Source organism: Amblyomma americanum, chromosome 1 (assembly GCF_052857255.1).
Source record: "Amblyomma americanum isolate KBUSLIRL-KWMA chromosome 1, ASM5285725v1, whole genome shotgun sequence".
NCBI classification, from domain to species: Eukaryota; Metazoa; Arthropoda; class Arachnida; order Ixodida; family Ixodidae; genus Amblyomma; species Amblyomma americanum.
The window spans coordinates 161,431,988-161,444,768 of NC_135497.1; the positions used below are offsets into that span (position 1 = coordinate 161,431,988).

The following is a 12,781-nucleotide window of genomic DNA, read 5'->3' on the forward strand; positions in this document are numbered from 1 at the left end:
GTGCACACTTATTTTAACTATATAGCAGTATACCAAACTGGGTCCATAAGTTCATACTGGGTTCATAAGCATTTTTGGGCTCATCACGGAGATAACACGACAGTAGTGGTAGGAACATGGAAAACGACAGCGGCACCAGTGTTGTCTTATGTGTTCCTATCATTTCTGTCCTGTTAGCTTTGCAGTGCCACTTTAAAAGTATGTTCCAATTGGCCCAGCCAAGCACTTTGTTCTATATAGGGTTTTCCATGTTACTTGAATGTAAGTTTTATGTGAGGGTGGCACATATTAGAAAAACACAGAGTGATGCAGTTGCAGTATTTAAGTTTTACATAACTGGTTATTGATATCATAAAAGCTGCATTAAAAGTTTCAGTTAAAAAGTTCTATAGTGTTTAAGAAACCCTTATGTTTTCATTTTTGTAATGGATGCAGCGTTCTTCAGAATGGGCAGAAATTTTGTAAAATCTTTCCATGTAGTGAGTCCGAGAATCAAAATGTCCAAGCAGTAAGCACCTTCATTTGAAATATCCTATGCCTGGAGATGCACATTTACTGGCAGCAGCTGTCGCATACCAAAGTTTATGCAGCCACATTTGCTGTGAGAGCACATGTGAGCTGCCACGATATCTGGTACCTCCATGGTCTTGCACATTTTTGTTAAATGCAGAATGAAATGTTCAGAACAAAGCTACCTTTCGGAGATTGTGCTTTTGCTATGTTGACTTCATAAATCTTCCTTTTTGATACCATTCACATATCTCCAATGGTTTAAAAGTTAATAAAAGTAAACTAATTTGGAAAAATGTTCAGAAGGAAAAAAAAAAAACCTCCTGGGCACGCTGCATAACCACAGAAGTACTTGTTTGATTTTGATTCTTGCAAAATGAACTTGTGTATTTTTTAGAGTGGAATGCAAAGCCTAAAGGGGATAGTAAAATGCATTCAAGCTGTCAGCGAAATTTTAGGCCTTTATTGAAATGTTGAATTAGGCTATAGGTTCACAATTGCATAGCTTTGATTTCTATGTTCTAAGCAAAAAACTTGTATGAAAGCTTGCTTTTTATATGTTCTCTGCCTGCATTGCAGAATGCATGATGGCCAAAAGTATGTCCTGTGCCCAGTGTTTAAGCTTAACTTTTATACAAGCCCAGCTTGGGCATTGCTAGACTTACTTGCAATTGTTCATCACTCTGAAGATAGAGAGCAGAATGTTGCTACAGAACTGTACTAAAGTTTTCTTGATAAAACATGCATGAACACTGATGCCATTCTGCTTAATAGCATCAATGTCTACCTGGTGTGTGTAAGGAATCTGAGAAGCGTCATCTGCATAGTGAATAGTGATGGAAAAAGCTATGAATTTTCTGTAGCTATCAATGTAAGTCTTTCATTATTGCCATACTCAACGTGGTGGCCATTTACACTGCATAAATGATGTTGAGGCAAGAGGGGAGGAGAACACAGGAATAGAAATGTCAGTTCTTGCGCAAGTCTCATTATCATGATACTTCTTTGCTTGTTTTGCTGAACACAGGATGTAGTTTCGGAACATGGCATTGACACTACCAGGTTGTTCATCTTGTGTGCCTACTCCCCAACATCACGCTACAAGTGGCCTAGTCCTGGCAAGTTCCACTTTTTGAAGTTATCTGGTTTTCATAGGTTGCATACTCATGGCATTGTGTCGTGCGTTGTAGTCGTCTGTTGTTTTGATGCTAGGTTTCATAGTCACCTGATAATATAAGTATCTGAAGTGGTGGCATGCATTCATTACTGTTTAGGCAGTTAGCCATTGCAAGGTTGTAAAAATTGAACTTCGGCATGTGACAAGTGCAAGGTAATGCTTTGCTGTTTTTTATTTTGCTACAATGCTGTGACTCATGATGAGGAAAAAAGCAAACTGGGAGGCGTTTGAAAAAGCGTAGTGTCTTTATTGGTGCATCCATGTTATGTCACTGCCTTAACATTGTTGCATGCTTGCTTGTTTTTGATAAGCACTGTGTGCAAGCCTATGCTCCAGTATAAGTAGTTGTTGGACTTACCAGTTTTTGTTTTTTAAAAATCCGGCAGACTTTTTTCGTTTTTTTTCAACGAATATTAGTTTACATAAATGAATTACTGACTTTTTTCAGTGATTTAATGTGGCAATTCTGTGTGGTCAAAAGTCACTTAAAGTCTAACTCAGAATTTCTGTCAGCATAAACACTGCGTTTGCAAGTATTTAACATAATTTACCTGTAATTTTGGTCTTGGAGGTGTGTTTGTAGAAGGAATTGCTGTCGTAATTAAAAAGGAAACGCAAATTTAATGAGACAGCTGGCAGTCAAAAACGCCAGTGGAATTTGCTTCTAAGAACTAGGCTGAAAAGTTTCGTTCTGTTTGTCGCTCTTGTTTAAGCCAGAGGGCAGGGCATCACTTGGTCTGCATGTTGATATCAGCGGTGGAACTGTGGCTCAGTCGTCGCGGCAGCCCGAACATGATACTTGTCATGACAACCATGCACGATTTCGTGTCAGAGTCTTACTTAACTGACTAACTGCTCAAAGTGGGGGATGATAGTGAACAAACAGTTCTTAGCTAGCAAGTGGTGAGGAGGTATGCTTTCTGGTCTGCAGAGAAGTGTAAATAGCCGGAAAAATGTCTCAAATTGCACAACTTCGTGGCTTATCCAGCAGTGCCACCATCTCAACATGCCCCTAGCTTCCCTACAAGATAATTTTTAACTTTGACTAAGTGTAACTTTTAATGAAATCTAAGGTTCGACGAAATCTCGTCTGATATCGCTTGGGAAGAAGCGGCAATTATCGGCCATGAGAAAAACTGGATGTCACGCCAGTATCTGGAGTCTCTGTTTATCCAGACAACAGATCAGATGCTCAACCGTAACATCGGCAATCTACCGCACTCGTACGCTAGATGCCTGCGACGATTAGCACAACATACTTAAGCTTTGTGTGCGAAATTTTTCCATCAGTGAACAAGACTTCCATGTGGAAGTCGAAACGTCCTTCCATCTTGACAACACCTTTTGGTCGGCGCTTCATTATTTTCGCCAATGTAACTTTTAATGAATAGCCATCTAGCTATGCCTCACATGCCAAGAATACTGACCTTTATTGGTTAAAGCCGAATTTCAATAACTAAATTCGGCATACTTTTATCGATCTTTTTCAGTTGAAGCCGAAAATTCCAGCTCCTAAGCATAAGTTATGCTTTGTGACTGATGCTGGCATGACTGGTCTTTTCTACTGGGGTGTTAAAGCTGCGCCAAGCTCCTAATCCAGTAGCATCTTTGTTTCTTTATTAATTATAAGAGCCCAATTCAATCTTACTTGAGCTTCCTGGCACCGTGCTCATCTGGTGATGCCAGTGTGTGAATGCAGTCCCAAATTTTTACTCATGAAATGCATTATACGGTTACATGCTGACTTTTTCGTGTCCATTCTCCTGATGTTCGGTCTCTAGGTGTCTGCTTGTTTCTGTCCATTTGACGTCCCTGTCCGCAAAGGTGTGCACCTGTGCAAAAGTCTGTCTACCCCTGATCTGCACCTGTAGTTATCCTTTGCATAAGTGCAAATGTGCAGATGCTGAATGCCGTTAAACAGACCATCTTGCATTGTTATCCATGGGCTTCAATGGAAGCCCACCTCGCCAAAGCAGGTCTAAGCACACCTGGGATCTCCCGTGTAGTTACAGATGTAGTTAAGAGCCTTGAAGAATGAACTATGGGAGCCTCTATGGAAGCTCCATTAAGAGAAGTGCAATGAGCAAACGCCTACTGCATAAAGGAATATCCTACTTTGCTTCATGCAGTCAGGTAATTGAGGCATGGCATGGATTAAATGGCAAGCTTTTCCTTTATCTTCTCAACCAAATTTTTAGTTGAGTCTAGCACAGCAGTGCATTTTTAAAAGGTGTTAATGTGATGTCATTTTCAATAAATGTGCTTTCTAGATACTTCTCCAGCCTTCTTGAGCAGTGTACAATCCAGTGATTTCCCTGCACACCCTATGGGGGGAGGGGGTGTACACGCCTTCTTGTTTTTCTGAAGGCGCCATCTTAATTTGCAACTGATTTTTTTTTTTTTTTTACACACGACTACAATGGGGAGTTTTGTTTTCTGAGTCTAAGAAATATAACAGTGCTAACACATGCAGCCACAGAACGAGACAAGATTTACGAGACACAAGTGCTGTAAATCTTGTCTATCTGTAAATGTCTCGTTCTGTGGCTGCATACGTTAGCGCTGTTATATTTCTTAGATCCAGAATGCATCAACTCGCCTAGAAATAAGTTTTAATGAATTTTGTTTAATAGCGCCGGAAGAAGGGCACGTACGCTAAGGGACACTTCATCCATAGCTGGCTCGTGGTGGCAGAAACCACGACTTCCACACGAAAGAAAGTATGGTGAATAAAATGACCGCTAGGCTTCAAAGCGCCAGGGCCAGGGCGCTAGCATGGGGAGCGTGCAACAAGACAGTGGTGCCACGTGGTGACACCCAACAGAAGCCTGTGGCATCTGGCGACGGCACATGTCAACACGCGGTCAACACGCTTGCAATTGTAGCAGTCATGCATGAACTGTTGCAGCGTTGGATGCTCGGATAATTACGCTAGCTGCCCTCTAGGGATGAAGTTCTACTGTTTCTCAACATGGTCATGCTTCCAAGGCTAGTTGATCTGTTATGCCTAGTGCACAGGTGCTCGTTTTACAGCGTTTCCACGTCTGTGTTACACAAGTGGCGTTAAATAGCTACTTTTTTTTTATAAGGTATATTGCTAGTAGTCAGAACTGCCTCATAGTTCCTTGGCACAGCTTATGTAGTCCTTGTTATTTAGTGTAGTCTGTTCGTAAATAAGAGTTCAGACCTTGTCTAAAGGGAAGTAATTGTTCACTATTTTTGTCATGAGTGTTGGAGTCATCAGCATCCTAAGTGACATTGACATCCTAGTACTACGCGATGTATCAATGACAGAAACAAAATGAAACAAATGAGTACTCTGAGTGATATAGCGGGTAAACAAATGGGCTCTGTTTTAATCATGGCGACATAAACATTGATGTATCTTCAAGCATATACAGTGACTATGCATTTTTGCTGAAGTCATATAACTTCGAGAATTTAATTTCTGATCAAACAAGAATCACCGCTACTTCAGCAACTGTAGTTGATCACTTAATATGCAATGGTACGGACAATGTCTTAGCGGGGGTGTATAATACCACTATAGCAGATCACTTGTCAATTTTCTGCCTGCTGCACATGAATACAAACACTCCCACTCGAATGAGTTCTGCACCAATTGTGCGAATTAATTATGAACTTGCAGGAGAAAATCTACAATTTAGTTTTAAACAACATATATCATACAAATGTTCACACTGAATTGAAAATTTTGTTGAGGCTCTTGAGTCTGGCATATCGAAATGCACATTATGCACTACCCGTCAATACGAACAGCCTTTGTGCCCGTGGATGAATCAGAACATACTTGAGGCTATGAAAGAGAAAGGTAAATGGTACCATAAGTGGAAATGTGAAAACGTTTATTATTCACACAAGTTCAGATCCTCCAGAAACCATGCAGTGGCATTAATACGGATTAGAAAAAAAAGAATACAACTCTATGCTAATGCAAAAAGCACAAGGAAACACCCGCGAAGTGTGGGACGTGGTAAATAACGTAATCGGTAGACAATTAAAACAGCACGTAGTTCCTGAACGCATTGATGAAGACACAGTTGATAGGTTTAACAATTACTTCACAAACATTGGCCCTGAGCTTGAAGCTAATATCCCTAATCTACCGTGCTCTGTTAATGACCCGCGTGTTCATGACACCTTACTGCAAGCCATTGCCGATTGTGAAAACTCTCTCTGCAAACAAGGCAACCGGACATGACGGGATTAGTGTGAGAGCATTAAAAGAGAACATTCACCATCTTGCACCACTCCTGGCAACAATAATGAATAACGCAATTTACGAAAGTAATTATATCCAAATATTTTGAAGATTGCTAGAGTTATAGCAGATTACAAACAAGGGGATAGTAATGATCCAGGCATTTACCATTCACTCTCAGTTTTGAGTATCATTAACACTGTTTGAAAAACTTGTAGCAAAGCAACTAAATGACTACCTGGGGAGAACTAGAATCATATCTTACTGTCAACATGGCTTCAGGAATAACAGGTCTACATCTACAGCAGTAATGGCATTGTCTCAAGAGTTATCTTTGCATAATAATGAAGTATCCGTAGCCTTGTTCCTAGACTTAAAGAAAGCATTTGATACTGTTAATCATAATATTTTAATTCAGAAGCTAGAACACTATGGTTTTAGGGATTCCACTCTTGATTTTTTTACAAGCTACCTTACTAACAGAAAACAATTTGTCCGCCTAACACACTTAAAATCATCTCGACAACCTGTCTGTGCTGGAGTGCCCCAGGGGTCAGTCCCAGGCCCTGTGCTGTTTTCTGCTTATGTTAACGATTTTCCTCTCTGTTTGCAGAATTCAAAAACGATGATGTAACCTGATGACACTGCAGTAGTTTTCACAGGCAACACTCTAACTGATATTGAGGCTAAGACACGCGAGTTAAGTAACATCTATTCATGGTTTAAGGCTAATAAACTGACAATAAATGCTGTGAAAACAAAGTACATCCTGTTTTGGTCAAGGCACAAACATATCACTGATACAGGGTTACATATTTGCTTCGATAACTTTTTAATTGAGCAAGTTGACACAATTAAATACCTCGGCATAACCTTAGCTAAGAACCTTAATTGGCACAAACATATTGATACCCTGTGCCCCAAGCTTGCTTCAGCTTGTTACATTCTATATAGAACACGGGGGTTGCTGGACATATCTGTGCTGAAGATCATTTATTTTTCTCTTTTTCATTGTCATTTTTGACCTACTGCTGCAAGTCATGGGCTAGTACATCCAGATCTTACATTCATCAGATTATTTCTTTGCAGAAAAGAGCACTGCGAATAATAACATACTCGAACAGGTGTCAATCCAGTGCTCCTTTGTTCAATAGGTTACAGATTTCGCAGTTTCCTTTGTTATATGAATTGAGAATCGCAATGGTACTAAACATTATACAAAATAATTACCCACTTTCAATTAATATTTTTGTGTTGCTTAACAGGAATACTAGAAATGCAAGCAATATTAATTTTAATTACCCTGTAACCTGAAACTCCTATGGTAAGCGTCTAATTCTATATTGCGGGCCGAAAGTATGGAATAGTGTACCATTTGAAATCAAAATGACTAACAGTTTCCTGTTTTCGATTAAGCACTTCTACATTTCGAAGATTGAAGGTTATGTTTGTTAATCTTTTTATGTCTGCTGTTGAGTTTTGCTCGCTAACACTTTGTTCACTGATCATTTATAACCGAGTTTCAGAGTTTCATGTTGGTATCTTCTGTTGCTATAACAACAAATGTCTACTTTGGGCCTGTACTAGCTTCGGCTATTGGCCCAGCATTTTTTGCAAACGTTTTGTAATATCTGGAGTGAAAGTAAAGAAAGTGAAAGTAACCACAGCTTCTCCTTTACCCTCACCCCCCCCCCCCCCCCCCCCCCCCCCTTTTCAGTTCCTGTGGAAACCCCTGGTATACACAGAACATGAATGTCACTTGAAAAATATTTTGTATCCAATTCGATGATTTTAATGTGTTGTGTTCTACTGGGATTTTGGCACATAAGGAAATAAGGCTATCTTGCACCAAACACGCGGTGATTTTATGTACTATTCAGATTCTTATTTTATTTGGCTATTCACAAAGAGTTCAGTCTTGAAAAAACCTATCCACTGACGTGGACATTAGACCTTCAAATTGTGCCGCTACAGTGGCTCAGTGGTTACGGCGCTCAGCTGTCGACTCGAAAGACGCGGGTTCGATCCCGGCCACGGCGGTTGAATTTCGATGGAGGCGAAATTATAGAGGCCCGTGTACAGTGCGGTTTTAGTGCACTTTAAGGGACCCCTGGTGGGCAAAATTTTCGGAGCCCTTCACTACGGTGTCCCTCATAGCCTGAGTCGCTTTGGGACGTTAAACCCCCATCAACCAAACCGTAAGCCAAACCTTGAAATTGTGTGCACATACTCCAGCATACCATTGTGCTATAGAAAAGTAGTACAGATGATGATAAGCAAACTGTGTACTTAGGCAGAGAGAAATGATTTAAGTTCTCCCCACAATAAACAATAGCTGTCCTATTCTCACTCAGAAGGGGCTTACAGACTGATCCTACTCTGACTCTAAATGAAACACCATTACCAGTTAGACAAGAACACAAATTTTTAGGCAGAACTTTTCACAAAAAACTTTGTTTCACAAAAAAGGATTGTTCGCAATTTGTACAGAGAGCGAAATGGCAGGTTTTGTGGGATAACGAAGTAAACAATGAACTACATCTAGTGATGCTGATTTCTGGGAAATGTAAATCATGTGGTTATCAAGAACACTTCATCAAAGTAATTTTATGTTGCTTTCGCTCATTTAACATTTAACACACACACACTTGACACTCAACTTCTTTCTTGCAAAACAAGATAAACCTACGTGGGAACTATGCTGGGAAGTGATCACCATAAGCCACACCTTATTTTCATGCACGGAACTCGACAAACTAACGAAAAAGCAGTTCCCACAATTTTATGAACACATTCCATTCCACCCCAGCTTACTCTTAGGACAAAATTCACTCATTAAAATTTCCAGTCTAGTTTCGTTCTTAAAAAGAAGCAAAGCTTCTGAATGTGTTAGTGTTTTAAAAAGCTTTCAGCTCCCTCCCACCAAGACATATGTATTAACCTTGTATTTGGCGCATGGTCGCCTTAGTTGCTTATGTGCCATTAAACACAACGCTCGCATGGCTGTTATGTCTACGTTCATATAATGACATGAGAACTTCGTTTGAAGGGCATGTCTACCCGTTATAACATATAGTGGAGCATGAAATTATTCTGTGGCAGTGTATTTTGTCATAATGCTTCTTGCAAAACTTAAAATTTTAAGGTTGTCTTCTTTGCATTGGGGAGCCTGACGATGGAAACCAGTCTTAGTTCTGTTTTATGGATTAGTGCAAATGTTTCATGTCATCATGCTATAAGGACGAAACCATGCAGTGTTGCATGGAATAAAACTGTACAGCAGTAAGCTTCATTATAAGTTTGTTGCATCCAGGCACTTTCTTCTTGAGCAGCATGCTGGAATGGCATCTTTCATGCACTGTGGCATTGTATTTTTGCTAAAATTTTGTGGTGAAGCGGTACTGTGTTTTATTAGCTTGCAGTGAGCAAATTCACTAGTCACTATGTAAGTAGTTCTGCTGAGAAAAAGAAATTAGGTCATTCAGTGTGCTTAATATAGAATTCTTGACCACTATTTCTTCCCTAATCATAATGGTACTTTATTGCAGCGTTTCGTGGTATTGTCAGCTGGCAGGAGCGGCTATGGCTGACTGTGCATGATTTCCGGAATAGTGCTGGACGATCACTGGAAGAGGCACAGTCAACTCCTGAATTTGCAGACCGAGAGGCCCACTATTACCACGGCAGAAATCACCACGTAAAAAATGTAATATCTTGAGCTTTTTTTTTTAACTGAAATTGCCAGGGAAAATTTTGTAGCGCGTTTTCTTGCATGCATGCATCGTTGTCACATGTCTAGCGTATGTCACTAAATAGAATTGCTTTTTTTTTTTAGGAAGTGGGGGGGGTGGGGATAGCTAGGCGTATGATGGATGTTCAATAAGTTTTGCCTGTTGGGATAATTTTTATTAAGCGATGGAACTGAAAAGTGTTGCATTCAAATTAAAGTTTGGAACGTCTTTTTTCCCTGGAGCACATTGCTCTTTGATTAACCAGCAACAATGCACTTTACAACTGGTTAAGGGGGATGTAAAGCAAAAAAATGAAAAAAAAAAATCTGGATTTTAGCTCTACAAGGTCTGTAAACCAATAAGAAACGTATTTTCAAAGTTTGGTCATGATCTGCACTGTAGAATACGAAGTTCTTTCCCCTGAAATGGCTCGCGAGCTGTCGCCAACAAAACTAAATAATGTTGTCTTCAATAGTGGTAGTAAGACATATTGCAGTTTGCTTTTGCCCTTTCTGGCTTGTTGAAGCTTTCTGTTGCAACAGCAGAAACACATTAAAAACACAAGCAAAAGCTATATAACCCTATTCTTCCAAGCCGTAATTGGCAGGCCAGAGCCCTCCACTATGGCACCTCTTTCTCTTCTTTTACTCCCACCTTCCTCCCTTCCCTTACGGCTCGGTTCGGGTGTCCGCTGAGATGTGAGACAATTACTGCCCGACAGATGAGTTGATAATAAATATTAGAGTGGTGATGTCTTCCACAGTCATCATGCAATATGCAAAAAGAAAAAAATTTTGAAGGGAAATAAAAAAATTGAGTTCCATATATGTATTCCAGTTTTGGAACATTGGCAAGTAAAAGGTTAACTTGGCTCTGCATGGCACTGTAGAAGAATGTGACCAGCTGTTTTGCCTTACCCACCTCACAGCCCAGACCCCATGCCATCAGACTCTGGACTGTTTTCCCCAAGATAAAGGAACATCCAGAGGGTCCATGCTTCATATCCAATGAAGAATTCACCTATGCAGTGCATCCCTCATTTTAGCATGATGTCATGCGCAGACTAGTGCAGTAGCAGTGGAAATGAATTCATCACTGAGGGGGCTATGTTGAAAAGTAGTGTGGCCATGGGAAAGAAGGCACCCGGAACTTTCATTTCAATATAACATTTCATTTTTCACATGTTCACATGAAAGCACATGCATGAAATGCAAAGTTTTTTAGATGGAGTGCTCTCAATACCATTTCTTACCCAGGTGACCTTCATGTACAATGTCACGCGGCAACTCAACCTAGTCATCAAAGACCTGCAGATATTCACAAAACTTTTGCGGGTAAGCTTCCTTCTTACTGTGGATGTGAGCAGTATATGACATTCATTTACAGTGTGGTGAGTTACTTTTGAATCTATTAATTTATTATAGAGTTGCATTTCTAAAAGTGAATGGGTACCTCCTAATTACGCTCTAGGTAGGATTCGAGCATCATAAGACTCTGTGTGCTGAATCTTCAGCCTGTAATAGAGAATTTTAAGACTCTACATTACAATTGTTTTTTTTTTTTGTATGGTGGCAGGAGCACCAAGGTGACCTTTAGCACAGCTGTCATGCACACTGAGGACTAAGCATAAATTCTTGCAGTAGAGTCAGACGTGGAAAATTGTATACAAGCCAGTTACTGTTGTTACTGAAGTGGTTTTCCTCTTGCTCCTTCTGTTCAGTGAACACTGCAGTCCTGAAAAGCATAGCCCATATGTTGACCAGAAAAAAAGCTTGCAGGACAAAGTTGTATGTGCTTATGCAAGAATATGTGTGTGTGGTTTTGCATTAACATTATTCCTTAACTGAGGTGTTCATTGTAGCACTCAGGTTAGTAATGTATTTTTGTTGTAACACTGTTCGAATTTGATGTTTTCATTCCTTTTTCTCTGTGCAGTATAAGAATCGGGGTGCTGTGTATATAGCCCTATATATGCCATTCCTTTACTGAAGTGTTCACTTGTGTTTATATTAGTAATGCTCCCCCCCCCCCCCCACCCCCCTTTTATAGCATAGCTGAAATTTGATGTTTTTATTTCTCGTTTTCTCTGCAGTACAAGAATCGGGGTAACGTAGTGTTTGGCCGCGAGTTTGAGCGTGCACTTGCTGCACTGCTGCTTATGCTAGCACCACTGGCACCCCACTTTGCTTCAGAGCTTTGGGCAGGATTCACTGATGCTGCTAGATTCAGAGATGTTGACTACCAACTGGTAAGTGCTGTGTCTTATGCCTTGCGATTATCACTTCATGTCACTGCCATCTTGCAAGTGTTTCTTTCATCTTTTCTGCGTTCATTATCTTTAATATTTCAGGATCGTCCATTGATGGAGCAGCTGTGGCCAGAGATTGATCCTGATTTCAATCTGGACCTTCTCATCAAGGTATTGAGGAAGAAAAAGCATTTGTTACTAGCTTTGAATCTCATGAGTGTGGAAGGCAATTGGAAGCTGTTGCATCTAAAACTAAGTTTGGTGTACGCGCACAGGAAAATGCGTTTTTCCGTCTGTAGATGTATGTGATAAAATGTGAAATTTAGACTCATACTGTTAATTTCCAGGAAGACAATGTGGACCTGATGCGGATACAGCTGCCGCGTCATGATTTTGAACGCTTGACAAAAGAGTCAGCCTATCAAATGGCCATTGAATCAGAGAGCCTGCGTCACCGTTTGCAGAAGGGACCCAAGTTTCGTGTTGTGTTTGACCACTACCCTTCATACAAGGCTGAACTGCATTTCATCTCTCGTGGAAAAAATGCTGAGGAACTTCAGAGGGTGCATTCTCAAAGGCATATTGAATGAGATGTTTTGAAGCTAGTGAAGTTTTTTTTTTTTTTCAATAAATTAGTGTGACTGGCTTTATAGGGCACTTTGATTTTTTCTGAGGCCATACTATGCTTTTTGTCTGCTTTTTGTGTTCACTGGTAGTGCGAGAGGCACATACTGCTAATTTTTTGTGCTACTCGCTTGTCATTGTGACTTGCATGCATTGAATTACATGTTCTGGTCAATATGTTGCTTGGTTCCTTTCTGCACATCATTTGGTACAATCATCAAAGAGCAATAAGACCTATATGCATCATTTTGCTTGAAACTAACTGCTGT

The 12,781-nt window shown here is 40.2% G+C and overlaps 1 protein-coding gene across 2 annotated transcripts in view; it reads left to right on the top strand.

Moving 5' to 3' along the window:
- Window positions 1-12,568, top strand: part of LeuRS-m (Leucyl-tRNA synthetase, mitochondrial) — a 52,566-nt gene extending 39,998 nt beyond the window's left edge. For both annotated transcript variants that reach the window (XM_077647524.1, XM_077647525.1), the window contains 6 exons: window positions 1,538-1,628; window positions 9,458-9,615; window positions 10,897-10,974; window positions 11,733-11,888; window positions 11,991-12,059; window positions 12,236-12,568. In XM_077647524.1, the coding sequence (XP_077503650.1) occupies window positions 1,538-1,628; window positions 9,458-9,615; window positions 10,897-10,974; window positions 11,733-11,888; window positions 11,991-12,059; window positions 12,236-12,478 (795 nt within the window). In that variant the 3' untranslated portion in view covers window positions 12,479-12,568. The remainder of the gene's footprint in view (window positions 1-1,537; window positions 1,629-9,457; window positions 9,616-10,896; window positions 10,975-11,732; window positions 11,889-11,990; window positions 12,060-12,235) is intronic.
- Window positions 12,569-12,781: the final 213 nt, after the last annotated feature.